The sequence below is a fragment of the Electrophorus electricus genome, chromosome 12 (assembly GCF_041902795.1).
Source record: "Electrophorus electricus isolate QZ-2024a chromosome 12, ASM4190279v1, whole genome shotgun sequence".
NCBI classification, from domain to species: domain Eukaryota; kingdom Metazoa; phylum Chordata; class Actinopteri; order Gymnotiformes; family Gymnotidae; genus Electrophorus; species Electrophorus electricus.
This window is the reverse complement of record NC_137508.1, coordinates 8,561,962-8,589,907: the sequence shown is the minus strand read 5'-3', so window position 1 is coordinate 8,589,907 and position 27,946 is coordinate 8,561,962. Positions and strand designations below refer to the sequence as shown.

Here is a 27,946-nt window from a genome sequence, read left to right as displayed (position 1 = left end):
TTCTTTTTTTTAAGATGTTCTCGTGTTGTGGTGGTGGATCAGACTGACTGTTCCACTTTTTCCCTGCATTTATTTTTTTAAGCATGGTGGCGCATTTGTACAGGTACAAACCACAGCTTGAATCCTTTGCTTACTTCTATGTGTGAGGTCAATCTTAACTCATCAGAATTAAGTCTGTATCTGAATATGTTCTCAAAAGGAAATCAATTCATCTTAAACTTAGTTTAATTAAGCTCAGTTTTCTCTCACATTAATTTAATCAGTAAGGTGGTAAAGGTATGTGGATTTTCTGAAGATGCACGGGGGGAAAAAACTTTACCATCCACCTGTGTGATGGTGGAAAAGAGAGAGAGGCAAGAGCAGTGGAAAACTCCCACTGCAACTGGAGCCTCTTCAATGCATCGATGTTTTACCTACCTGCTTTTCCATCTGCTCCCTCTCCATCTGTAACTGTTCTTAACCTTTTAATACATCTCTCGATATTTGAGAACATCGCTTGTCAGTGGGAATGTTCAGAATGACACCTATTGCACCTCTGCGCAAATGTATAGGTGTTCTTTGGGCCCTTGCAATTATGTCTGTGCAGTTTCCAGGCTGAGAACACCAGCTCGATAGAGATCCAATGAAAAGCCCTGTCTTTGCATAAATCCCTGTCGCTCATCGTGTTTGTAGGGCCAGAAGCCATAGTGAGCGACTGACAGGGGTGTTCTGGTGATGAAGTGCAGATGAAGACCTGTTCCTGCCTATGCTCCAGTTGTCCCACTGCAAGCAACAGTATCACCTGTGAACCCTTTTACAATGCTTAACACTTATTTCTATAAACTCAATATCTGTGTTGGCTCCATCTACCGAGAAACATGTGTATATACACACATGCATGCACATACACATACACACACACACTACTACAGAGATGCTAACTGATGAGCTGTTAACAGTGGACATGTGAAGAGAGATAAGACCCAGTGTGCGATCTGGACTCTACAGCTCCAACATCACTCCCTCTGCTGTTATTACTCTGACAGAGTAATAGAGTACTCTTTCCTCTTTTCTTCAAAGACACAGTGACTGTTATTGTCCACAGTGGGGGTATTACTTTATGTCTCGGGTAAATCTTGAGTGACATCAAAGTGTTGGGAACATCAGGTGCTCCAATGAAATATGGCACTTCCTACCAGCTAATTATCTCTCCATTCATCAACATGTCACAGACAGATACAGGCTGGATTACACAGACATGAAGCACTATACTTCTTACCACTGGCTTTGCATTTAGCTTACGCTTTTGTACAAAGTGACTTACAATTATGACTGAGTACAACTTGAGCAATTAAGGGTTAAGGGCCTTGCTCAGGGGCCAAAAAGCAACAACTTGCCAGTGGTGGGGCTTGAACCAGCAACCTTCTGACTAGTCAAGTGAAGTACCTTAACCACTGATTTACGACTGCTTTAACTGTTAGATTAGTGTCGCAAGGAATAAATGAGCATCTAATCTGTCTTGTTGCATATGTATTTTGCAGGATATGAACGACTTTGCTCCAGTCTTCACTCAGGCTGTTTACAAAGGCATGGTGGCTCCTAATGCCTTGAAAGGAACTGTCATTGCCACTGTTCTCGCAACTGACCAAGACCCTCCCGTAAGTAGCCACATGCTTCAACTGTAAACTAGAAAGCCCTGTCCTTCGTATATTATTACTCGTAACCATATACAGACTCTGGCAAAGGGCTGCATGTTCTAGCACTTTTATTAAAAAAACATCACTATATTAACATTTGTTTGAGTATAAACATAAGCATTTGCTTTTGTGTATGATTGACCACCATGGCTTTTAAATAGTGTTATGTAATTTCATAACATTGACTTCTAAAGCCACTTAGCATCTGTAAAAACAGTGAGACCCATTATCAGATAACCAATTAGCCTCTATAGCACTCCAGTTCTATAATACATTTAACAAGGCAGGTCCATCCTCTGCTGTTAGGAGGGCTGTGAAGGGGCATGAGCATACCACCACAGTGCCATCTGCTCCTGCCCCTTATGCCCATGATCATGCCCATGCTTCCAGCACTCATCTTGGTTGGCGTGTTGGCTTAAGAGTTTGTTGATGCCCTGTCACAGCCCCTCTGTGGCTCACACGTGCATATAACAAGGCTCCTAATGAATTGCCCTGCAAGGCCGAGAGGGGCCTCAGCTACCTGCAAGAGAAGAGAAGTGGCTGGTAGGCCTGCTGGAAAGAGGGCAGCATTCTTGGTTTACCAGAGAGAGCCAGAGAGAACTGCACATGACCATTGCAAAACAAAAAGAAAAGGAAGAGATAAGGTGAAAGGAAAAAACATTTCTTAATACATGATGAAAATTGTGTCAGCATAAAGTTGTTGTTTTTTTTGAGTCACCACAGACCTGTAGTAGACAGCAGGAGCTGGTAAAACATGAGCTGCCTTTAGCTATGTATTGTCCACTCAGGATGACAGGAAGGTGACTGTGTAATTTGTTTAATTCACTGCTTCATTCACTGTTTGTAGGTGTTGTCCATATGTGATGTGTGAGCGCAATGGGTGAGCAACTGAGAGCCACTTAGACTTGTTTGATTGCTGCCCATCTCTTAGTCCTCCAGATGACTTTCTTGCTTAGGTCAGTGAGGAAAGCAGGAAGTGAGATGAGAGGCATGTGTTTGAAAGTGTGTGTGTGTGTGTGTGTGTGTGTGTGTGTGTGTGTGTGTGTGTGTGTGTGTGTGTGTGTGAGTGTGTGTGTAATGGAGCTTTTGCCCTGAGATTTTTGCGTAGAAATAGATGATGTCTCTCTATGTCCTTCTCCCTTATACTCATCTCCTTCTTTAATAGAAACACATAGATTGCACATACACACCAGCCACTTCAGCAGACATGCCTGTCTTAAAGGTACATCTTACACTAGAATGACTAAAGCTATGAAAATTTTGAAAAAGCAAGCCGAGCTCACTCCCATCCTGGGAAGTGATTAGCACCTATTGTCTTAGTAATGACACACAGTGCGTTGGAAGGATCGATCCGCACATCCACAGAAACTTCGTGACTAATGTGATGCAGGCAATTCACGTTTGTCTGTAGAGCACTTTTCATACACAAATGCAATACACGCTTCAAGAGTTACAATCCACGTATATGTTTTACTGAGTGCAAGAGTAAATCAGATTAGTCGCTATGGTGGATAAGAAATCTTTGGTGTTATCCCCCCTTAGTACAAAATGCTTTTTGTTCTTATTGTAAAATAAATATATATTGTGCAACCATGTTTTTGTTACCAAAACAGACATATATTCACTTCCGCATGACAAATGTTACTACACGCACTGTTCTGCTGAAAATGGTGTAACTGCTTACAGTTAGAATTCGATTTCTACTAACACCAATAACACAAATGCTGTTGTAACATATTTTACACGCACACCACCATTTAGTATTTATACAGAAATTATACTAACAACAATAAAGCACTATATTTAGAGCTGTTGTGAGTTATTGTGACTACAGCATAAGTACAGTCACAGCCAGGGAATATAAGGTTGCTTTCCAAAAGCACAATACAGCTTAATCCTTCTCTGTCACACACTTACACAACAATAATTGTCTAATGGCCCGCTGATGGTTGTCAAGAAGGAGAGTGATGTCCACTGAATGGAGAAAGTTCAGTCATGCTAGCTGCCAGGGTGTAATTTGGGAGATGGGCTATTCTTGACGGAGAAGTGACACCGACATGGTTGTAGTGTGGCCATGATTGTTGTACTGGTAGGAGTCTATCAGGCACCGCACTGCTACTGAGGTATCACTACAGTTTTTATACATCAGTGTCACCGCTGTGCTGCAAGCAGTGAGCCAGATAAAAATCTCCAGAAGACCTGTGGTCAGAACCTCATCACTGAGGAAGTTTTCGAGGATGGTTACCTTAAATTGTGCATAGCCACACATGGGTTGCACCTAACTATTATGTTACTTATTATCTACACTATAGCCCAATACACCTTACTAAGATTAAATAATTAGTCAGTTTCATATCAAAATCACCATTTATAAAGAAAGGAGTTTTCAAAGTTTCAAAGATGAGAAACTGTAATTAGGTTATTACTATAGTCATGATAAATAACAACTTTTACATGTTCTGTCATACAAATAGCTGTAGTAGTTTTATATCAGTGCTGTTTAAATAAACAGTGTTGAGAACTGTATCATTTTATTTTCATCTAGGAACAGTAGGGTGTTTGATACTATGTAGGCTATGAATGCATACCCAGACTTTAAGTTACAGAATGTAATCACAATTTAAATTGTCAGCTCAAAATGACAATTTTCCACAAATTATTCTTCACTGCAACTAACTGTACACCTACAAGATGTTTCTAAGAAATAATAGTTTTTAAAGAAGTGTATGGTAAGTATCTGGTATAGGTGTAAGTATACTGGAGCACTGAAAGGAACACACACAGTCTTGCAGGTCTGATGTGATATGAACAGCCAGAGCTTTATAGGAAAACAGATGTGAGTGGAAAGTGAGTACCCTTAATGGATGCTAATAGACACTCAGCTGCTTGTCAGTGAACCATGGTCCTAGCTCCCACGGTTCAGCTGCAGCCGGACCAGGGGCCTGCCAGCTGGCTGAGGTCCAGGAGCAGCGGACCTCTGTGTGCCTCACCGCAAGCTGAAAGGGGCCTGTCAGAATGGACGTGTGTATCTTGAGCACTCAGACCCAGAGGTTAAACTGCCCGAGTCAGTAACTGTCAGCATTGCACAGTGTACAGAGTAGTCGGGACCGCACTCATTGGCTTATGGCTACAAAATTCTGTATATTTCATCTGAGAATAGAAACAAAATATGAAAGTTCCCAGCTGGAACTAAAGTCTGAGGCTGTCAGTCTTGTTCTGTGTGTGTGTGTGTGTGTGTGTGTGTGTGTGTGTGTGTGTGTGTGTGTGTGTGTGTGTGTGTGTGTAGGTGGGTGGGTGGTGTGTATGTGTGTGCATGTGTGTGAGTTTGTGCACAGACATGTGGTTGATTTTGAACTAAAGTCAAAATACATATACGGTTTTACAGTTTCACGGTTTTACAATTTTTATATAGTTTTCCAGATATAGATTACGTTTGGTCCTGGCCAAAATTGTGCAGCTATGGGGATTAGCTGTTGAAAACTAATTATAACCTTTAACTAGGTAGACTGGTGAAAATAAGGAAAACATACAGTTTCGTGTCTATAAGAAAATGGACAGAATTTAATTTCCTTTATCAATTTTGGTTCACTTAAACCTCATTTAGTGCACAATATGCAAATGTCCATCATTCCCATTGTGTTGGAAAACACCATGGAGACATCATTCAGCATCAGCAGGTTCTTGTATTTATGTTTGAACTTCAGGTGCAACTGTATCCCAGTTTGAGACCTGTCTCTCATTAAGCCCTGAAATGAGTACTGCTGTAGCTTTGACATTACTGTGGTTATTGAGGCCCAGACTCACCCTGTTACAATATTGACTTCCTTTGTTTTTGCCATTCATAGGAAGGGAAGTGCATGGGATAATTGCAGTAGGCTTAGAGATAAAACATTAAAGGCCAAGTGCTAACAAAAGCTCTGCACTGTCTTCGGGTTCTATGGGGTCCCCATATCTACACTGAATGTTTCAGCAATTAAAGGATGAATAATTAAGCTTTCTCTGTGAGGGAATGTTACTGCAACCCCACACCAAACAGTTCAACAGCCAGCAATAAATCAACAAGCCCCTGAATAAAAGCTAAACATCAGGCAGAAAATGTTCAGCACATTTGAATGCATTTGAGGTGGCGTGTAGGTGGTTGGAGGCAAAGATGTTAAACAGTTTACAGGTTTTATCCCACATGGGAACCAACCTGTTCTGTCTAATGACTTTTCACTTCTATTATTGGGAAAGGGGCTGTAAATCTGTGAATACTGTTGGTCTGTTAATGACCTTGGTCCACTTTTGGTGGTAATAAATGTGTAATGGTGCCCAGTAGATATATTGTGTTACTTGGGAACTGAACTGATGTTAATAATAGTAATAGTTTAAAACACAAGACTGGACATACATTCCTTCTGTCCCAAATTCATTCTTTAAAGGTCTGTCTGTGTGTAATAGTATATGGTTGTGTGCCTATGTGCAAGTGTGCGTGGATATGGGTGTTAGGATATATATATATATATATATATATATTATTTTATTTTTATTTTTTTATGAGGTCCCAAAAACAATATCCATAATTAAGCAATAAATCTAAGTTATCTTGCCATGCCAGCACCTGCAGTTTTCTCAAGTGCTGCCATAACTGCAGGTTAGTGGCAGTTGATGTGAGAGACTCTGTCATCAGCATTTTTCATGACACCCTCTAACTGTGAAGAGGTCAGGAAAGGATACATGGTTGCAAGCACATCTAATGCCAGAATAATACCTAGACATTTGGTCTTCTGTTACTCTCCCCAAAGCAGGGTGTTAGGAGTGTAGCTTTCAGTGGCCGTCATGACCTTGTGGTTAACTAAGGTTAAATTCATGCCCTCCCTTTACATTATTCTTACATTAACACTAACTTTTTAGTGTTAAATGCTATACTTGACACAAATGCAAAGAAAATCTACATAGAGATAATCATAGAGAGCCTGTGTTAAACAGTAAAACCCAAACACCATCTGTTTTTCTTTTTTTAAAGCTCCTCTATTATGTTTCTTGGCTGTCAGAGGTCTGAATTCCAAATGTTTTCTCCCCCTGTCTGCACTCTTAATGACTACTTGTAGTACAAAGTGTTGTGTTTACAGAAGAATAGCTGAACCCAGAGAGAAGCTCCTGAGTTGGAGTTAGTGATGGAGTGAGATGTTGTACACTGACTAAAACATGCCCCAGAGCAGTCATTGCACTACTGAATGACTACAGTACATGGTATGGGAAAGAGAGAAGCTTTTAGCATCTGCAACCTGTCACAAGCTCACGTATCAGGTTTTTAAGCGTTGATTTGCTGTTTTGTTCTGCACTCCTGGAGAATGGTTAGAAACAAGAAAAGAAGACTTTAAAAGAAAATCTTTTTTAGGTGAATTGTCATCTTGAGCAGCTGTTTGCATCTGTTAGACAGGTATGATGTAAATAAGATTATTTATATTTAAATTATGTGCTTTGATCTAAGTGCTTCACAATGCAGACATTCATGCAGAATACATAGTTTCCCAGTTCCCTATTCCCAAAATAGTATATGCCAGACACAGACAATTTAGAAAAAGTTCTTCTGCCTTTTATCTTATTGGTAATAGCTTAGGCCATCTGAAGTGACTTTTCCCATTTATATGAATTTGAAATTAATGTATTAATATGCAGGATATTGAAGAATTAATTAGACTCAGTATTATAGAATGTTAGACAAAATAAGTTATAGAGTAATCCAGTTTAAAGTAGGGCAATGTATTCTAGACAAAATTACATATTCCAATGACATTGTTACATATTGTCACTGTGATATTCCTTGTAGTACAGTGAAAACACATTCTGATTGAAATTATTTATGCTTTGTGGATCTTGTGCTGTGATTCATCAAACAGCAACAGAACACTCATTTGGAACATCTGAGATGGTTTGGATACTTACAGCATACTGTTAACACTGATGTGTTAGAGGACTCTTTTGCATATCACATCTGTCTTGACAGAGGCCAATATCGCAATTATGATTAATAAGAAATATGTTTTGGGTCATATTTACATGTATGAATGCTGATGGGTCTTATTGTTACAGCCAATCTAGTAATTTCCTCTTTGTGCAAAAGTCAAGTAAAAAATCAAGTCAAGTGAAATTTATTTATATAGCACGTTTTACAACAATTGTTGTCACAAAGCAGATTTACAAATGTGCAAGTGCAAGCCCTCAGTGAGCAAAGCAAGTCAAGGGCAACAGTGGCAAGGAAAATCTCCCTAGAGCATGAGGAAGAAACATTAAGAAGGAACAGAAGTCATCATGACAGGCTTTTTGGTTGTGGCAGGCTGTAGTCCTTAGAATGAGAACATAGCATGGAATTTGGTGTAGTTTTTAAAACTTCACAATGGCAAATTTGTAGGAATTTGTATGAACCATAGCAACCAATGAATGCTAAAGGTTAGGGATTAGAGTGTGTTGTGCAATCATCTTTTATGACTTAATTTGTGCTAAATCCAATGAAGTCACTGTAGCTCATTTTAATTCCTATGAGGTTTGCTTGTATAGTGGATACTAGCCAAGAGCAGGGCTTGAACTGAATTTGCCATTGTCCTGGCCATTACAGGCTTACCCATTCATAATAGATAGTACTTCCGCTATAATTCCTCTTTAATCTTTGCTATAGCTTCCCTGAGAAACCAAGGCTCTATCCTTTGGTCCCTTTCTGTAACACACACACAATTGCATATTTTGCAATTTCAATGTATTCTCTCTAGCAGATTTGAATAAAAGATGTTATAATCTGTTATAAACAATATATGTATTTATGGTAATCGGATGCGTCTGGCCTCAGGGGACCGCGGCAGGCAGAGTACGCTACAGAGTGGATCAGGAGCAGTCGCCTTATAGTGGCAGGATTTTTGATGTAGAGGAGTTGTCCGGGAGGGTCGTCACCAAAGTCAACCTGAATGAGGAACCCAGCACTATGTTCCAAGTATGTCCACAGCAGCCCAAACCCCTCACGCTCCTCCTGCGGTTGCATGCATTGTGTTTGTGTTTATCTTAGCAGTGCTTTGAGTATGCCTCTGACCTGTGGGACCCGTGCGTTTGTGTAGCTGGTGCTGATTGCCTATGATGACGGTGAGCCGATGAAGCTGAACTGGACAGTGGTGGAGATCACAGTGCTGCAGCCTTCCAGGATACCCATCTTCACAGAAGAGGAGTACAGGTGCGTCCGACAAGCCTGCAGAGCACTCCCCCTTTCCAGCTGTAGATTAGTTACTTTGGCATGCTGCTGCCAGCTACACTTCATGGGCCCAGCACATGCCAAAGGATAGAATAAGCTTTTATTGGTGCTCACCTGTTTTTCATGACAGTTGGCTCATGCTTTGTAACTGTGCAGTAGGTATGTCTGTGCAGCAGGCCCTCTAGTTACGGAGTCTACTGTCAGTAATATATTTGGTATTTCAAGACAAAACACAGGTAACCACCAGAACATGCAAATCCATGTAGAGCGTAGTGAAACTGTGTCTGCCTGAGACACTGGAGCTGGCTGCGCTGCTGTGCTGTCTGTCACTATATAAAAGCACTTTGCTCTGCCTCTGCTGTGTCTGCTGCTGTTATGCAGTGGCATGTTTTTGATAGCAGAAGATTTGATCAGAGTGGCAATAGCAGGTGAGTGTGAAGTGCTGCAACTTTCTTGTTCATAGTGATGCTCTTTGACAAAAATCTACAAATTCTAAAAATTTCAGCTTTGATACATCAAGTTCTTTTTCAAAATAAGTGATGATAGCATCTTGTGAACAAAATAAATTTTTTTGCCTCTACACAAGGTGTTAAATGGTCAATGAATCAAATGTTTAACATTTTATGTAACTGTATTGAGAGCAGTTCAAATTTGGAAAAATGTCAGTGGATACCATTTAAGGGGGAAATAATTCATTTCCCCTCCCTGTATCTTTTCTGGTATGGAGTTATTGGTGAGAAACTGCATTTAAAATGTTAATCATTTTACCACTAAATTTGGAAAAATTATTCCAAACTGAGTGAACAATTAATTAATTATTGAAGACTACTGAACTTACAATAAATTTATTCTTGAATGACTTTTTTCTTTATGATAATTCAGTGCCTGTTTTCACAGGCACACTGAATTGCAATAACCTTAATGAGGAATTTCTATGAATATGCAACTCTTGCAAGCTTGACACTAGCTTGCACAGGGAAGCATTATGTTCTTTCCACACCAAGCTAAGAGGGCATGTCTGTCATTTATTTCATTTCTTCTTTATCTGGTTTAAATATTGAATGTGCTGTGCTTTGGAAGGTTCAGTGTTTAAGAACATGTGAGCTGTCACTGGGCGTTGTAACAAAGGCCCTGGAAGGTATGAGACCCTGATGACGTTAGTTCATTCCATGGTCCTCCCTGCCTCTTCTGGCACTGGCTGTCATCAGTGACTGACATTCTGCTGTATCAGTGGAATGTTCTTCACACAAGTTTTGTTTTGCTTTGTCTGTATTTGTCCTCTTAATCTCTGAGAAGATTTTGAATGTTAATCTCCTTCACACTTCAATACTTTTAGAACAAGATTTTTATCTTAATTGCAGCATTTATTTTCTTAATCTTTTTTGCAATGCTCAGTTGTTGCACATTGTAAGATGTATTAAGGAAAATGCAATGCCACCTGCCTCTGTTCTGTTGTTCAGCTGTCTGGGAGTCATCATCTTGGGGCAGAAAAACAGGGCAGGCTTCCAGCACATGTATGTAGGTGATCAGATAGGCTTTTCAACTGTTCACTGTGCATGTGTTTAGGTGATCAGACAGGCTTTTCAGCTGTTCTCTGCGACACATAGACTTGCCTCAAAGCCCGACTATGTGCTATACCTCTGCAGAACAGGTCAAAACAAGCATGGTAAGGTGATAAAGGAGCAATACTGTACAGTGCTTGTGAGGTCCACAGCTGCAGGGATCACTGTCGCCTAAGTCTCCAAAGTCCATCCTTAGCCTATAGAAGTGACTACTCATATTATGGCCAAGGGCATTCATCTTTTTATCACCACATTATGACAAAGATGATGACCACACTAGCTAATGACAGTCCTTCAGCTCCGTTCAAGTCATACTATAGAGATTTTTAATTAACAGTTGTCAATTAGTTCACAATAACATGAATATAATATTGACTAAAGGATATTTCCCATAAAGGGTGCAATATTCATAATTTTATGCTGACATTGTCCTATTGTAATTAAACATTTTTAATGAAGGGGAATTATCTAATGTTAGGACATCAATTAATTCATGTTCATTAAGTCAATGTTCCAATTAATAAAAGCCATCACAAATGGACCAGACCTTTGGTTCAGAAGTTAATTAAATCAAGTGTGCTAATGTAGTATCAAAACCTCCACACTCCATGTTGACACTTACCAGAATAATTAGATGTCACTCACAGGGCTAAAGGGGATAGCATTCATTTTTTAATAGAGAAAATTCCAACCTGCATTTAATCTGGAAAGGTTTGTTTGAGAGTATCAAATGTGTGTGATTAAAGTTAACTTTAATATTTTTATGGTGACATATCTAACTGGGCCTCAAGTGTTCCTCATGAGTGTTGCCACTTCCCAGCATGCCTGGCACACTGCAGTCCTTCAGTTCAAGGTAATGATGCCCACACATAGCAACAGTTGCCATAGTGATGATACTTCAAAGGGCAGACCTCAATCTTAATTAGGGATGATATGCTGTGCTGTACATATAAATAGCAATGGCACTGATGCTTGGCTTGTAGCCAGGAGGGAGGAATGGGCACTGGTAAAAGGCTAATACACTTTAATGTTATATCTAATCCTAGCAGCTCTTTTCTTAAGTCAGGTCACTGAGCATGATACCATTAGCATAGCAAACTAAACAGCAAGGATGTTTTAGATAGATAGAACTGCAGCAAGCTTCCGTGTGTTTATCAATAAAAGGCAAATCAAATACACTAGGTAGATAGAGTACAATGTAAATATAGTAAGTATTTATAGTGTAGGAGTACTTTGCTAGGCCTAGAAATCTGTCTGGCAGGGCTGGGTAAACAAATCCTGCCAGGAGCAAAATCACTGTCAGAGGCATTGATAGACTAGGCTAAACTAATTAACAGCAGATCCAACATCTTGTCTCCTGTACAATTTATAATGTGTAGCACTAATGATCTGGCTAATTCCCACAAATGTTAACATGGTCTTCTGCCACTTAAGTAAAAAATGTAGAAAGCAGACCATGGAACATGCAATAACAGTAGATGATTAGAGATAAGGTTTTAGATTGCATTCTTGAAAAGTACTAATTTTTCCCATCAAATACTGTATTTTACGAATGCCACTGGCATTTAAAGGCTTTTTGTCTTTTAGAAAAGTGCAGTGTGTTTTTAGCATACTTTGATGTTTTAGATATCCATGATTTTGATATCCATATCATTACAACCTATATACAAGCCAGTTAAGTTAAGCCAGGTTCCTGAACCTCTTTCATCTGAATTAAATTTACTTTTTTTCACCATTATCCACAGCCATGCATCTAGGAATTGTTTTGTTTGTGCTTATACCAACCTCTGGGTAATTTCAAATCTGAACATGCTTTCATTCCAAAGGTCAGTAAGGGCACAGGTGGACATCCGTCCTGCCCACAGGTGTCCTGTCTATGGGGATGGTGTGTGTGTATGTGTATATATATATATATATATATATATAATTCTAATTATTATACATTGAACATATTCAATGTATATGTTCATATTTAATGTAGCTCTCAATATATACATAAAGTATATTTATAGTTTTAACAGCCCACAGACTCTATAATAGCACCCAGTAGCTGCGCTATGATTTAGCTGCCTCTCCAAACCAGCAATATGGTACAGCTATGAACAAGTTGTCATGGGCTCATTGTATTTTTCTGACATTGTGGAATAATTTGCTGCACTTCTGTGGATTACCTTTTTTGTGGGCCTATCTTTAGTGGTACTCATAATTAATATGAAAGGTATGATATTTCAGGTATATTTTGTTGCCAGTGAAGATGTCATACTCTTGTTTAGCCACAGCTTCTTATGTTTAGCCAAGAATCCTTAAGTGAGTTTAAGTATGTATGTAACGTAATGAACATTTGTCAAATTATTATGAATTGACTACTGAATACAATATGCTTTGTTGACTTACAATATTCTCTGTGTTATTTTTATTCATATGCTTTTTGGGGGGCTTTAGGACAGTCAAGTGTTTGGGGATTGTGGGAGTTTGAGTGCAGTAAGACTTAATATGATTTTATATTTTGCTCTTATGTCATGGGACTAAGACCTTGGTTCTATTTTGACTGCAGGGTTATTCACAGTGAAGCTTCCTCTGTGAGGGGGAAGTGTTCAAAAGCTGGGTGCTGGCTGGAACAGAGGCGGTGTAAGAGCAGTCTCAAGAAAAAAAGAAAAAAAAAGAGAACCCTAATGGCCTGGGGTGCAGGGAGATAAAGTGTTTCTCTGTAGACCTCATTAGTTCACTCTATAACTCTGCTTCTGTAGGACTGATAAAAGCACACAGTGAGAAAGGGCTTTATGTCCATACACCCTTGTGCTGTTTATATGGGTTCATATTCACCATGTCATTTGTTTGAAGTTTTTTTTGTTGATAAAAGTGTCAAGTCTGTCACTGTTTAGCTCCTTTGACCCTTTGCAACAGAACTGCAATAAAAGAGGCTTGGACCAGTAATGTCTACAATCAGTAATGTCTACAATATGTTCTATACTCTACACGCCATAAGCAGAGCCGGCCTTCACTTGTGAATGCCCACAGTTAATACTGATATTAGAGGTCTGTTTTCAGTGTACACTATATCCTGCAGGAATACTAGAGCTCTGTTTTCAGTGTACAATATACCCTGCAGGAATACCAGAGGTCATTTTTTTCAGTGTACAATATACTCTGCAGTAATATTAGGGTTCTGTTCTCTGTGCACTCTATAGTAAATCGCAATTTAAGAAATTATGTATTTTCTTCAAATCATGAAATTAGTCAGCAAAGACTACAATATGTGCTTGTGTAGTATTATCTTTTGTAAAGTTGACTGTACAGGGTGTCATTTCAGGAAAATGTACATATTGTGCACATATTATTATGTACACCGCTTCCATAAAACGTTAACAATATTTTGCAGTATAAAAATACAAGTATGAAATTGCTCTGAACGGTGCGTTAAGGAAATAGCAAACCTCATGTTATTTGTTAGGTCTGAAAATGCAATGGAACATGAGGTTCCAGTATTGTATTGCATGTAGCAATGAGTCATAAGCTTAAAATTTTGTTGAACTAAATCTAAAATGATGTTCCTTAACAGTTAGCAATCGTATCTACTGAAACGCAGTATTATAAGTATGACTGGTAAAGAACTTTAATCTGTGACCTATCCGTCGCAATAATATAGCGTCACAATATAAAATAATTGCTGTGGGCATAAGTTTAAAAGCAGTTCTTAGGGTCTGCTAGGGTTGTGTAAGCATGAAGATAGTCCTAAGATTTCAGGTTAGGCACACACAAGCTTGTCAATCACACACATACACACACAAACTCACATTCATACAATGTAGCAGACCTTGTTCTTTAATGCCAGGTCTTGTCTATATCTTTTGTTGTTTTGCCCTGGGCCACTGCATTTATGACACCTAAAAGCTGCTGTATGTGAGTGTACATGCACTTGTGTGTGTGTGTGTGTGTGTGTGTGTGTGTGTGTGTGTGTGTGTGTGTGTGTGTGTGTGTGTGTGTGTGTGTGTGTGTGTGAGCGCGTATGCGCGTGTGTGTGTGTGTGTGTGTGTGTGTGTGTGTGTGTGTGAGAGAGAGAGGGAGAGAGAGAGAGAGAGAGAGCGAGAGAGAGAGAGCATCAAAACCTTTTTTCCTTGGCTACTGATATGATCTATAGCTTCATATCATTCACCTAAAAACAGTACTACTGCTGTCGCACATATGCATTTATTGTTTGAATAAGAAAGACACTAATGACATTCTATCAATTAAGTAAATTAAGTTATCGCTTAAGCACTTTGTGTATTTGAATGCCATAGCTATTTGTAATGACTATATGAGAAAAATGTTACAGTCTAATTTTCTAATGTTTTTGTAGCTAGCCAACTATCATGTTATCTAAGAAGAATAGAGACTGTCAGTATAAGACCTGTACCATTTCAAATGTCATTACAGGTGGAAGGTTTGAAGTACCCTTTAAGTCTGCTCTTACAGACTACTCTGAGTTGAGTTCTTTTTAATGAGCCTCATTTGTAAACTGAGCTTATTAAGACCCTGGCAAAAAAAGAGACTAAATAATGTTTGTATAAAAAACTATCTACAAGGCAATGTTTTATCATGTTTCATTTTTAGCTGTCAACTTGCTGATGTGCTGATTCTAATACGAACACACGAGTGTTTGTTTCCTGATGATGTTGCATTGTCAGTGGTCCCTGATAGAACTCAGAGCATTTTCAAATCTGCTTCAGTAACAACTCTTGTTTGTGCCAGTTAATAGCATTTAGGCTAATTAGTAATTATTAAAAAGCACCCCACAGTGAATTTAAATGTATCTAATATAGGTACCCAGCCATATAACAAGTGCTGCACTGATCTGAGGCAGATGCTGGGCTGAGTTGGAGCCTTTTCCCTCTTCTTTACTGAATGAACTTGAAGGCTTCAGCCAGGGCCACTGACGCCCTGTCTGTACCTGAAGTAGCTCTGACCCTTGTGCTTCCTATGGAGCTCAGCTGAAGGACATAAGAACACATGCATGGCTGGTTATATAAAAAATAAGCTTCAATGAAGGTTTCATCTGCTGAAGGCACTTGAAGTCTGCCAAGTTTGTGAGATGAAAGCAAAAGAGAGAGGAAAACATGAGGAAATGGAATGAGTTGACATCATCCTTCCGTCTGCATCATGACATTGTTTATAGCCTCAAATCTCTCTCGCTGTTTTCCTCTTCTCCCTGAAACTTCCTCTCACTTTCTGTGCTCTGTAGTGTTGGTGTGAGAGGCAGTCACTTGTTCGTTCTCTTTAACAGTGTGCCTCATCTGAAAGGAGCAGGGATACAGTATGAAGTACGTCAGAGCCAGGTCACCACATCCTACTCCCCCTAAGTTCTCTTATCTGCCCCTCCACTGGCTATTTGTGGCTTGGTTCATTTCCATAGTAACCAAAGGTGAAGCTTATCCACTTTTAGCATGCTTCAGACTTTTGGCTGACGGTGGAACTGTCAAGGCTCTAGGCTGTATCGCCTCAGTGAGAACCAAGAGAACACTTCACCGGCATTCGGCTCCAGCGGGTCCAGAAGAGGACTGGGGGTTGTCATGGGGCTGCCCTGTCCGTGCTCACTCAGGTGCCTTTAGTTTTTTATAGAGGTTCAGTGGAGCAGAAGGTGACTGTGGTTATCTACTCTCCCCAGCCCGTCCGCCTCCACACACACACTTCTGTATGTGTCTGCCTGCCTTGGTTTGTCAGTGCCATAACTGGACAAGCACAGGACCATTTTCTGCATTGTTACCAGATGACAACATGATTGTGAGGAATAAAATTGCTGCAGAAGGATTGTTTTTTATCACACTTTTTTTTTTCTTTAGGAATAGTGTTTAAATATGACTGTCCCACCCTTCCTGTTCTAGGCTCCTTGAACCTTTAAGTGTCTTTCCATGCTAGATACCCCAAGCCTATTCCCATGAACTCTAAAATAGGGTGTGCACTGCTTTATTATCCCAGTATCACCTCAGTGTCCCTTAGTGTGACTCTGAAAGCATACCACCCGCATACCACCCTTTCATCTCATTCTATAGGTACTGCTAGTGTGTAGGGATTGAAGAGTACTCAGTGAAGATTAATCATGCTGGATTTTTGCCCTTCTCCTCACAATATGTTTTTCTTTGGCAGCCTTATATAATGCTGGAGCTGAAACATGCTCAGGAGAACTGCAGCTTGCTGTACTATATATGAGGCATGATGGAGAGTCTTGAATGAATGGGAGAATGCAGGCACCCTATTTAGGTGAGTTGATTTGTGCATTGTTTATGCTCAGGTTTAGTCCAGTGAGTGAGAATGCTCCAGTCGGCCAGGCCGCAGGCATGATCCTAGCAGCAGCTGTCAACACCACCATCTTCTACTCCATTGTGGGAGGCAATGAAAAGGGTGAGTGATGCAGACAGAGGGAGTGGAGCTCTGCTCCAGATCCAGCATCTATTACGTCTGTTCTCACTCAAACATGCACACAAACACACTTACACACACACACACACACACACACACACACACACACACACACACACATAAACACCCCACCTTGTTTATTATGTTGAAAACAGAGGATTGTGTTTAGACAGAAATTGCTAGTGCCACCACCATGCAGAGTCATTTATTAGCTGTAGTGACTCTATCTGGGGATCTGCGTGCCCTTGCTCCCTCCCCTTGGGGAGTGTGCTCAGTGCGCTCGCACCATCCCTGGCTGAGGATCCCATTTCCTGCAGCAGCATTGTTCATTGTCACCATGCTCATTAGCCCTATGGACTTTTCTTATGTGAAGCAGCTAGCCCTGGCACACCCAAGAGACTTACAAGACACTCACCTGTGTGACTGTAGGAATCATAACAACTCTCAGCATTATCTCAGAAAAATCTCTTCTCTCTGTCAGCACTGTGTTTCTGTCCAGTGTGTTTATGGTCAGTGTGATATCCTCTGATCAGTGTGGATTGTGTCTTTAGGTGTGTTCAGAGTGGACAACCGCACTGGCATGATCTACACAGCTAAGCCGCTGGACTATGAGACAGTGGTCAGCTACGAGCTCCGTGTGCAGGCTGACCCCCTGGCTCTTGTTCTGGCCAACCTGCGTGTGCCTTCCAAAAGTAAGTGCTTCAGCAAATAAATCAATAAATAAGTAAATAAACCTGTGACCTCAAATGTGACCTTTTGAATGAACCAAGTTCAATAAAGGTTGCTAGAATGCTCTGGATATGTGTACGTCTGTGTGTGTATGCACATGCTGACTGACATGCATCCACTATCTGATCTGATTCCTGTAGTGGCAGCCTCGGAAGTCAGCAGAGGGCATTACTGCATTACTGTAGCCCCCCTGGCTCTTGTCTATACCAACACATGCCTCTTCCTGCTGAGCACTTTTATTAAAACTTTATTGAACGTGCTTTAAAAGGATTTGGGAAGAATAGGATTGGAGTCAACTGATTAAGATTGTCACAGGCCAGTTAGTCAGATGTGCGCACCCACCTACGCAAACATTAAAGCATACTTTGCCACAAATAACAGCACAAACTTAATAATGCAATGTTAATGTTCTGAATCAATTTAGGCTGAGTGGGTTTTTTTTTGCTTGTGTGCAGGCTGAAAATGCACTTCAATCCCATTCAAGAGCTCATTGTCCTACAGGGGGGAACGACTGCTGAATAGCATCGCATAGGCTAGGGAACTGTTGCAAAGGATACATATGCATGTGTGTATGTGTGTGTAGGTTTGAGTCAATGTGCATGAGTACGTATCTTATATGATCTATAGGTGTTTATTTGTCCTGTTGCCCTAGAAGATCCCCAGTGCCTAGCCAAATGGCAGTGGTATTTTTGTTGTTGCACAGTAGAGGGAAAAAGCTTTTTGACAGTGAATATTTCTCATTTGTACTGCTGCTTGGAGGCTGAGCAGGCTTTGTATACGTATTTATTCTGTGCACCACTATGATTAACTGTGACAAATAGGTTCAGCATTTCCCCCTACTGAGAGGTATTTCTAGACTGCCCTTTCCCATTTCTTTTGTATTTATATTTGTGTTTGTGTGTGTGTCTGTGTCTGTGTCTGTGTCTGCATGCAAATTGAAACAGCGAACACGGCGAAGGTGTTCATTGATGTGCAGGATGAGAACGACCACCCCCCGGTGTTCACAGAGTCTCTGTATATCGGCGGAGTAACTGAGGATACAAAGACATTTACATCAGTCCTGAAGATTATTGTGAGTATCCTTTTGTGTGTTTCTGGTTGTGGTGTGTGAATAGGCATTTGTGTGTGTGTGTGTGTGTGTGTGTGTGTATGTGTGTATCTGTATAGACTGAGTCGATGGGGGCACTTTGGCTTGAATATCCATGCTGGATTGCTGTTAAAGCACCAAATTCTCAACTCATGGTCAGTCAGGCTTCTCCCATTTCTGTAGTTTTGGAAGGGCTTCTGGAAGTTCCAGCTGCCAGCTGCAGTATACTCCATGTGACTGGTGGAACATCTGCCCCCGCACACCTGTCAGCACTGGTGCAATGCCACCCACCTCCACCCCCACTCCATGCCTGTCCAATTAGGCCTTGTCCTCCCCTCTCCCTCTCGCCCTCTGCTAGAAGCTACCTCTTCGCTGCCAAAGTTTTGGCAAATATCCTTGCCTCTCTCCTGCTCCAAGTCTGTTCCGAGCCCTGTGCACTTACCAGCCATTATAAAGTCTCCATGCATAGGCACATGGATGTACACCCAGCTGGCATTAGGTGTAATTCATGATTCGGCAGAGTTGAGTGGAGAGGGCTTGAGGCTGGACTAGCTGAAGACAATGAGACAGTTTGGATGCTGGACTAGCAGGGTTCCACAGTTTCTGAGCAGAAATAACATAGGAGCAGGCACTTTAAATTAAGCAACTAGAGTCTCAAGAAAAGAAAAGCTCTGTGTGTTTCTCACCATGTAATGCTACCACTAAGAATCAGGGCTAAAAAAACAGATATGGATGAAATAGGTGACTCAGAGATTTCAACCAAAAGTCAGAACAAGACAATACTAGCTGTAAGCGTATAACAATTTATTGCCTCTCTCCTGCTGGATTGGAAATGCCTTTCCATTTATCATCTTTCACTGACATGTCTACAGTGTCTTGAAGAAATACCCTGGAATTAAACCAGAAAACATATGTTAATAAGCATACAGACCAATTTATGAGCATTCAGAGATGTGTTTTATCAAATGACTTCCACAGGGCTTAATTCCAGGGCATAATTTGGTATTCTGAAATCAAGCACTGAATAAAAAGAAAATGTAAAGCTTTTTCAAAGTACTCTGAATGCTGACAAAATTTGTTTTTTGAAGTTTAATCCTAGACTATTCCTTTAATTTGAAGGAATAATGAATGTGGATAAATACAGTAAGTTGTTGGTTGACTTTAATAGACAAACACAAGCCATGTCTGCCATATACCCTAATTGATATGACAGAGAGTTATAAAACACATTCTGCAGTAATTATCTGACTAGAGGAGAGTTTGGAAAGGAGTTTGCATGTAGCGTCCCACAGCAGAATGACTGACCTACCTTACTGATATTGTTGCAGATAAAAACACTGACACAAGTGAATGGACCTAACTTACAATGCTATCCATTTTTTTTTTACTTTTTTTGTAAGTTTGTGTGTCATGTCAGATTCACCTGACGTGCTGTTTGTCACGGTGCACTTTGTCTCTAAATGTAATGCTTTCATTTGTCTCCAAATATGATGCCTTCTAAGGGTTCAACATTTCAGCTTTCAGAAGCATCATTTAAACAGTATCATGAGAGAGAGAACGCTTCACCATGGCCATGACTGGGCTCAAGACATGAGAGGGAACACCTCACCACAGCTGTGATTGGGCTGTAGATATGAGAGGGAGCACCTTATCATGACTGTGATTGGTCTGTAGATACAAGAGGGAACACCTCACCATAAGGCCTGTGGCATTTTGCCAAAGATAATGACATTTATTAGTTAACAGTAAGTGACAACAGATTTTGATTTGTTTGTTTATTTAATAATTCATTTGACTCTGCCAACACAAATAGTTTCGCAACTGGACTGGGACTGGACTGTTGCCAAGCAAAACATTTTCCTGCACACTAGCTTGCTACTTTCTGTTAGTCTACTGTACATTAATGTAAGGCAGCCACTTTCTTTCATGTACATTTATTAGTATGTTTCCATTTCCAGTGAAATTTCCTATGAAATAAGAGTCTGTTAACAGCTGTTCCTGGCATGTGTGATTCTGATGTGTTAACAGCAAAGGTTGATACATGTATAGTTAAAGGTCCTAGTGCACTCGTGGAATCGTGGAATCGTGCACTCGTCTCTTGTTCAATCAAATTACTTGGTCAGAACTATTCTATAAGGGGCATTATGCTTCAGGCTATCGTCATGATTTAGTATGGGAGGACAGTGGAGCAAAGGTCAAATCCTTCTGTCAAACAGGACAATCACAACATGATTATATAGCAAGTTTCATTTCTAGTTCCAAATTCACATTTCTTCACCCTAGTAAAATAGACCATAGTTTTTTCTTTTGGAAACAGCTGTGTATGGCAGGTCTAGCTCTCAGGCATAATAGGAATTCTTAATAAAAATGAATGTGAATGTGGCAAATTTTCCCAAATTATTCACGAGGAGTTTAAGAACAAATGTGTGTTTCTTCCATGAGACCTATTGTGGCCTATGGTGAAATATTCTGATCAATGAAATATTCTATTTTGTGTGTTGTTCTTTCACCAGGCTACAGACAAAGACACAGGAAACTACAGTAAGATGGCATATAGACTTATAATCCCACCCACAGCAGAGGGGCAGGATAGCTTTGTGATTGAGAAGTACTCGGGCATCATCAAGAGTGCCATCATGTTTCGCAACATGCGACGTTCCTACTTCAAATTTGAGGTCATTGCCACTGATGACTATGGCAAGGGTCTCAGCAGTAGTGCCCAGGTGGTGGTAAGTGTGTGTGTGCGGGTGTGTGTTCACTAGCACTCTTGCATGTTTGTAAAGGGCAGTGGTAGTGTAGTGGTTAAGGTACTTCACTTGTAATTAGAAGGTTGTGGGTTCAAGCCCCTGAACCCTCACTTGCTCAAGTTGTATTCGGTCATAACTGTAAGTTGCTTTTGCTAAAAGTGTCAGGTAAATGTACTTGTGTAATTGATGGGCAAAGTGGTGCCTTTGAGACCAGCACTGTGAAATGTGTTTGTCTATAATCCCTCAACCTATAAATTAAACCCTTTTTTGTCTAAGCCATTTGGTAGATTTGTTAGTTGATGTTTTATTAATAAAGTCTATGGTCACATGAATTATGTAAGCACTTTGTTCTGGGTCATTACTATCTAAGGAAGGTGAACATACAAATTTACAAAATGTATAAAAAGTAATAACACTAAATAATTTAGAGTTTAGTGTATAAATTGGATCTGGGAATACACCACGCAGTCAACTACCATGATATGAAGCTACTATCCTATTAAGCTGTTAGTATAATATGTTTGATAGACATGTTTCATAAGAATCCAAATTTGTGTTTTGTGTGTGTGTGTGTGTGTGTGTGTGTGTGTGTGTGTGTGTGTGTGTGTGAGTGTGTGTGTGTGTGTGTGTGTGTTTGTTTGTCTACAGACTTGTTGTTTACTCTCAATTGAATCAGCTGTCCTGCTAATTGTACTTTCTGGTACTTGTACAGCTAGTGAATTTGCAAGAAATCTATTGAACTAATAAGTACCTAATAAAATAAAAAGGGTTGGGGGAATTGTAAGAACGTGTACTAGTGTGTGTGTGTGTGTGTGTGTGTGTGTGTGTGTGTGTGTGTGTGTGTGTGTGTCTGTGTGTGTCTGACAAAGGCCTTAATGCATCCATTGCATGGCTTAATTTGTTTTCCAAGTAGACTACACTGTAGCAGCAGTGGTAAAGGTTTAGAAAGGTTCAATCAGAGGTCTTTGGGCATTTAATGGTGAGCAGAATTGAAGTTCAATAAACCACCATATGGCCACCTGATACAAGAAAGATCTTCCAAGCTCAAATGAATCAGAAATGTGCCCTCTATCTTTGTTTCTCTCTCTGTTTCTCCCTCTCCCCCTCCTCTCTCTCTGTGTCTGCCTGTCTCTCTCTCTCAGGTGTCAGTGGTGAATGCATTGGATATGCAAGTAGTGGTGTCCAATGTGCCGCCCACTGTAGTGGAAGAGAACAAAGACCAACTGGTCAGGTGACTGTTGTTTAAATGAACTGCTCAGCCAAAATCACCTATCTATCAAAAGCACACACTAAACATAGCCTCCACTAAAGACTCATTTGACTTATTTGCATGTTGATTAGGGGTGTCCCTGAGTAAGAATTTAAGTTGAATCTTGGGTGAAAACACCCAAGTAAATATGTCTTCTTGACTTGACATAAGAATTTATTTTATAATAGGATGTGTTATCCCCAAAAACTGTACTCAAGTAAAAGTACTGTTACTTTAAAAATAATTACTCAAGTAGAAGTACATTTATGCACACCATTTAAATGTATTACTTAAGTAAAAATAAGAAAGTATCTGTTAAAAGCTCATGTAGCAAGTTACATATTTGGAACTCATTTTATAACACAAGGCAACAATGTGTGTGTTTGCGTGTGTGTGTGCATGTGTCCCAAACTAAAATATGAGGTCCTCATAGTTCCTTTTTATGCTGAATTCAAATCTGTTTATAAGATGTTTCTATCAGGCATGTTTTTTTAGAGAATGTTTCAGGTTCTTATTCATAAATAAGGCTGTTATTACACTTAAAATATGTACAATCTTGAACATCCCTCTCAAGTGTCCAGTAATAGTTTGCCAGCAGAAGGGCTCCACTTTCCTTGGTACCAATTTGCCATAGGCATACTATACATAATTATATGTGAGTATAATCGATTGTAAACTATTTGTTCAGCACTTTGGTAGATGTCTGCTGAATACCATACATGTAGATGCCACTATAATGGAACAAAAACAACCCTCTGGTGGATAGAGAAATTCTGAAAGCATATTTGGATTCAATGTGCAAAAATACTTTATAAACAGCTGCATTTCTTTGCTCTGGGATACATAAAATACATGAGGTTTTTCATATTATATAAATATTGTGCATATAGGTCACAAGCATCACACTGGACTTTGTGATTAGTGGGAATATTCCAAGCTCTTGCCAAAGGTCACTTACTAGACATTTTACTTTTCATTATATTTACATTGCAATTAGGCGACTGATCAGTCAGAGCGTCTGGCTAGCTAGATATCCTACATTGCCTAGCTAACAACTGCGGCTGTATGTGGTTGAAAGAAAAATCAATATATAAAATCAATAAGAAACCTTCATTTTATACCCTTGAAACCATTATAATGTTGCAAATATGCTCCAGTATGGGGCATGAATTCCTGCATGCCAAACGTTCAATTCAGCTGCTGCATTTAATTTTCAGCTGCTTGTAGTTTATAGCTACGTAGCCATTTTTTCTTAGAATATCATTGAAATCGGTCCACACTTTCATATTAATAATGCACATTAGGAGAGAGCACCGATTTCACACAGAGATATGTGAAAAGGATATACTTTTCATAAATGTGATTTGAGTCCCAAGACAGAAATTGTGCCTGCTCTCTGTTCATATCATTCTAGTGCCCAGCAGGGACACTCAGTGATCATCTTTAGGGATTTCATTAACCCGCCCACACTGGACAAAACATACAAAATGTTAAAATTATTTTAAAATGTATCAGAAGGAATGTAAGTAAAATGTAAGTACATTTTTGACCTAGTGAAGGTACTCAAGTACAAAGTACACTTATTTAAAACAACTCTTAAAAGTAGAATTTGTTCAAAAAGTTACTTATTTACCAGGAGTCAACAAAGCGATTCCAGAATATCTGGTAAAACAGGGACAAAGCAATACCAACAGAAACACAGACAGAAGCATGAACTGAACACAGATAAACTGAAAACAGATGAAACATGGGAAAACACAGAGAGCAATACAACACATAATAAAGGAGAGTAACAATACTCGGGGATAATTGTAATAACCGACAAAACAAAACTGAGACATGGGAAATATATACACACCCAGGTAAATGAAGAAAAAGTAGACTGGCTGTAACCGTCACAGTAACCATGACTTTGAAAGGGGAAATCTTGGCAAAAAACAAGCAATTCTTTGTCAAATTCATACATTCAGCACCCCGATGTAGCTGGAATGGATTGAGCCTTGTTTCATTACTTCATTTTGCAATGATTTGACAGTGAGATTAGCAGTCAAAGCAGGCTCCTTTGATCAAATTGTTGAATATTCGACTATTTGGTGTCACCCAGAGTGCTCACATTATTTGAGCACAGCAACTTTTGCAGTATGTGTGCTCGATCATTTAGGTCCTTTGTTGATTTGGGGGAGTGTTGCATTTTAGCAGTACTTTTCCAGACATTAGCTTTAGGACTTTATACACTGTTGACTGGTACACAGTTCTCTTGTCTAAACTATGGACCTCAGTATATATTTTGAAGGAAAGCACTTCATCCTGCTGTTGATTAATAAATAGACAGTGCCAAAAAAAGTGACCAAAATGATATTAAACAAATTCAAACTACAGATTTTTTAGATTCTTTAGATTTGTGAAAGTAGCCAACTTTTGGTGTTCACTCAGCCAGTTTCCTGAGGTGCTCTCTCTCTCTCTCTCTCTCTCTCTCTCTCTCTATATATATATATATATATATATATATATATATATATATATATATATATATATATATATATATATATATATATATATATATATATATATATATATATATATATATATATATATATACACACATATATATATATATATATATATATATATATGTGTGTGTGTGTGTGTGTGTGTGTCAGGGTTAGGTTTCCAGAGAAACAGGATGCTTTGAAGCACTTTGTTTGATCTCTGCATTTTTTTGGGTGTTATTATTAAAATATTAATAAATAGGTAGATGCTGTATTTCTGAGGCGTAACAGTCTCTGAGGGTAGACGTGGGTGTGTGCATGTATGTCATAGTCTTTTGTGTGTGTGTGTGTGCTCATAGTCCTTGTAGTCATCTCTTTCTTTGCACAGGGAGGAGTATGATGGAAGTCACAGCTGTAGGAAAGCTGTTCCTCAGTCTGTTGGTGCAGGATCTTATTTTCCTGAACCATTTGCCTGACAGAGGTTCAAAGAGAGAGTGACCATGATGTGTGGTGTCAAGTGTAAATAGTATAATTATTTAACATGAATACTGATGATGATGTTTTCCAGGTGTGTTATGGTTATGGGAAGGCTCTGTTTAATCTTTTGGTCTTCTCATGACAGGATTCTGGAGCGCTATATACAGGACCAGATCCCTGGTGCTAAAGTGATTGTGGAATCTATTGGGCCCAGGAGGTATGGGGAAGGCTATTCATTGGAGGACTACAGCAAATCAGACCTCCAGGTGTATGCCATTGACCCTCTCACCAACAGAGCCATATCTCGCCAAGAGCTCTTCAAGTAAGCAGTGAATATAACACCCATAGTGACATGGGACAAAACAAGCTAGTGTGTGACTGAACATATAAGACTGAACATCTTCTCTTATTCTGTTGGGTACAGAATAGCAATAATGATTATGCATTATTAATAGTTAATTGTATCCATTTTAGTTGAAGCTGAGTGATTTTGATAATTGCACATGGAGTGCAGAGACATGTTCAGAAGCATATAGTGTATTATACTTTATTTTTGTCAATTTGAAAATGCATAACTGGGGTCATACAAACTTAATAAGCACATTTAGTAATCAAAGAGAGTATATGGATGATAAATGTTTGTTTTTCTTTATGTTTGAGTTCTTTTAACAATAACATTATTCTTCAGCTGTGAAATTCAAAGGGCACAAAAAAGGGACATGTGCTCATTCTCTTGCCCCTCCCCTCTCTCTGAAATCACTCAGCACTGGTAGTGCATGTTATTACTAGTGTACACTGTATATAAAGTGTAGTGTATACAATGTTAATAGGGACACATCAAATGATGGGTTCATTGTGAGTAACTGCAGTGTACTGTAGTAAAAGATACAGATGCTGATACAAATATTATTGTAGTGAAGTACAAGGTTTCCAGAGAAACAGCATAGAGCTTCATCAGCTGTGCAAGCAAGCAAAGTGTTTCACAGCTTTTCAGGGCATCTGTGTACTTCACTACAATTTTAAATATCTATCTGTCTGTCTGTCTGGCAAACAAAAAATGTTCAGAGCATACTCTACTATATTTGCATATGCTTTATGTATATGCTTTAGTAAAAATATTATTAAATTACTGTACATTCTGGATATTTCCTTTATTAACAGAGTGCACATAATAAAGCATAAAGCATAAGATTACCAACAGCAGGCTTCATATATAACAGGAACAGCCAAGTTCCAGCATCCCAAATAGAAAAAAGCTATTTAATATGTGATATGTGGATAAATCAGTTATGAAGTGATGGTAGTTACTACTCCTTTTTGCCCTAGTTCAGGGGAAACAGAATCTGTAAATAAGGGCCCATTCATGCATTAACAACACTTTTTTAATGGATACATTATCCATTGTTCACTCATCTGTAGTTTATTTAAGATGAACATTTTATTTTAAAATTCATAATAAATTGCTAAAGCTATTTCACCTGTGTGAATGTGTGAATAGTAATATATCAGTATAAAAATAAAGGTATTTTCCTCACTTTTTTGTGGGTCTAAGTAGATCTGAATCTGAATGTCATTTTCTGAAGTAATAATGATTCCTGTGTGGTTGCCAGTTTTCTGGGTGGTAAGATTCTGGACATCAGTAAAGAGTTCCAGCCATATCTGGGTGAAGGGGGCAGGATTCTGGAGATCCGCTCGCCTGACATTGTGGCTACGGTGAAGAAGGCTGCACAGGCTGTGGGCTACACGGAGGGGGCACTGCTCGCACTCGCCATCATCATTATACTCTGCTGTATCCCTGCCATCCTCATCGTCATGGTAACCTACAGACAGTGAGTACTACCATGGACACCCACTCAAGTAATGGAGTAGGACCACAATAGTGTACGATTGGTAAGCTTGTCTGAGGGACTAGAGTTGGGGCAGTGGAATTGGATTCATTTGTGTTTCTTGGAGTCAAGGATGCTTTTACCAGAAAGAGGGGATGGAAGGAGGTAGAGGGAGGGAACAATGGGAATGGGTGCCAGGTATTAAGATGGGTCTTTCTCTGTAATTAGCCATGCCAGCAGGCTAATCCCCCCCACCGGCAATGCGTGAAAAAAGAATAGTTAAAGCCAATTGTGACAGGTCCACTGCATTCTCTCTGCTTATCACCCAGTTCTGTTACACCTCAGCCAGCCTTGGAATAATCCTGCAAGTGCTTCTGCTTCTTCAGCAATGCCTCAGTATCTCTCTGAAGTGAGCTAAACTAAGAGGGAGAGAAAGAGAGAGATACACAGAGAATGAGAGACAGAACTGCAGTCAGAATGCTATAGTCA

General features: G+C 39.6%; 1 protein-coding gene across 1 annotated transcript in view; it reads left to right on the top strand.

Annotated features, from left to right (window-relative positions):
- pcdh15a (protocadherin-related 15a) overlaps positions 1-27,946 on the top strand; it is a 122,934-nt gene that overhangs the window by 77,376 nt on the left and 17,612 nt on the right. Inside the window, exons 22-31 of the mRNA XM_081724266.1 lie at positions 1,521-1,637; positions 8,503-8,643; positions 8,765-8,877; positions 16,726-16,835; positions 17,405-17,545; positions 18,527-18,654; positions 21,183-21,398; positions 22,559-22,647; positions 25,777-25,953; positions 27,242-27,460. Of these exons, the coding sequence (XP_081580392.1) occupies positions 1,521-1,637; positions 8,503-8,643; positions 8,765-8,877; positions 16,726-16,835; positions 17,405-17,545; positions 18,527-18,654; positions 21,183-21,398; positions 22,559-22,647; positions 25,777-25,953; positions 27,242-27,460 (1,451 nt within the window). The remainder of the gene's footprint in view (positions 1-1,520; positions 1,638-8,502; positions 8,644-8,764; positions 8,878-16,725; positions 16,836-17,404; positions 17,546-18,526; positions 18,655-21,182; positions 21,399-22,558; positions 22,648-25,776; positions 25,954-27,241; positions 27,461-27,946) is intronic.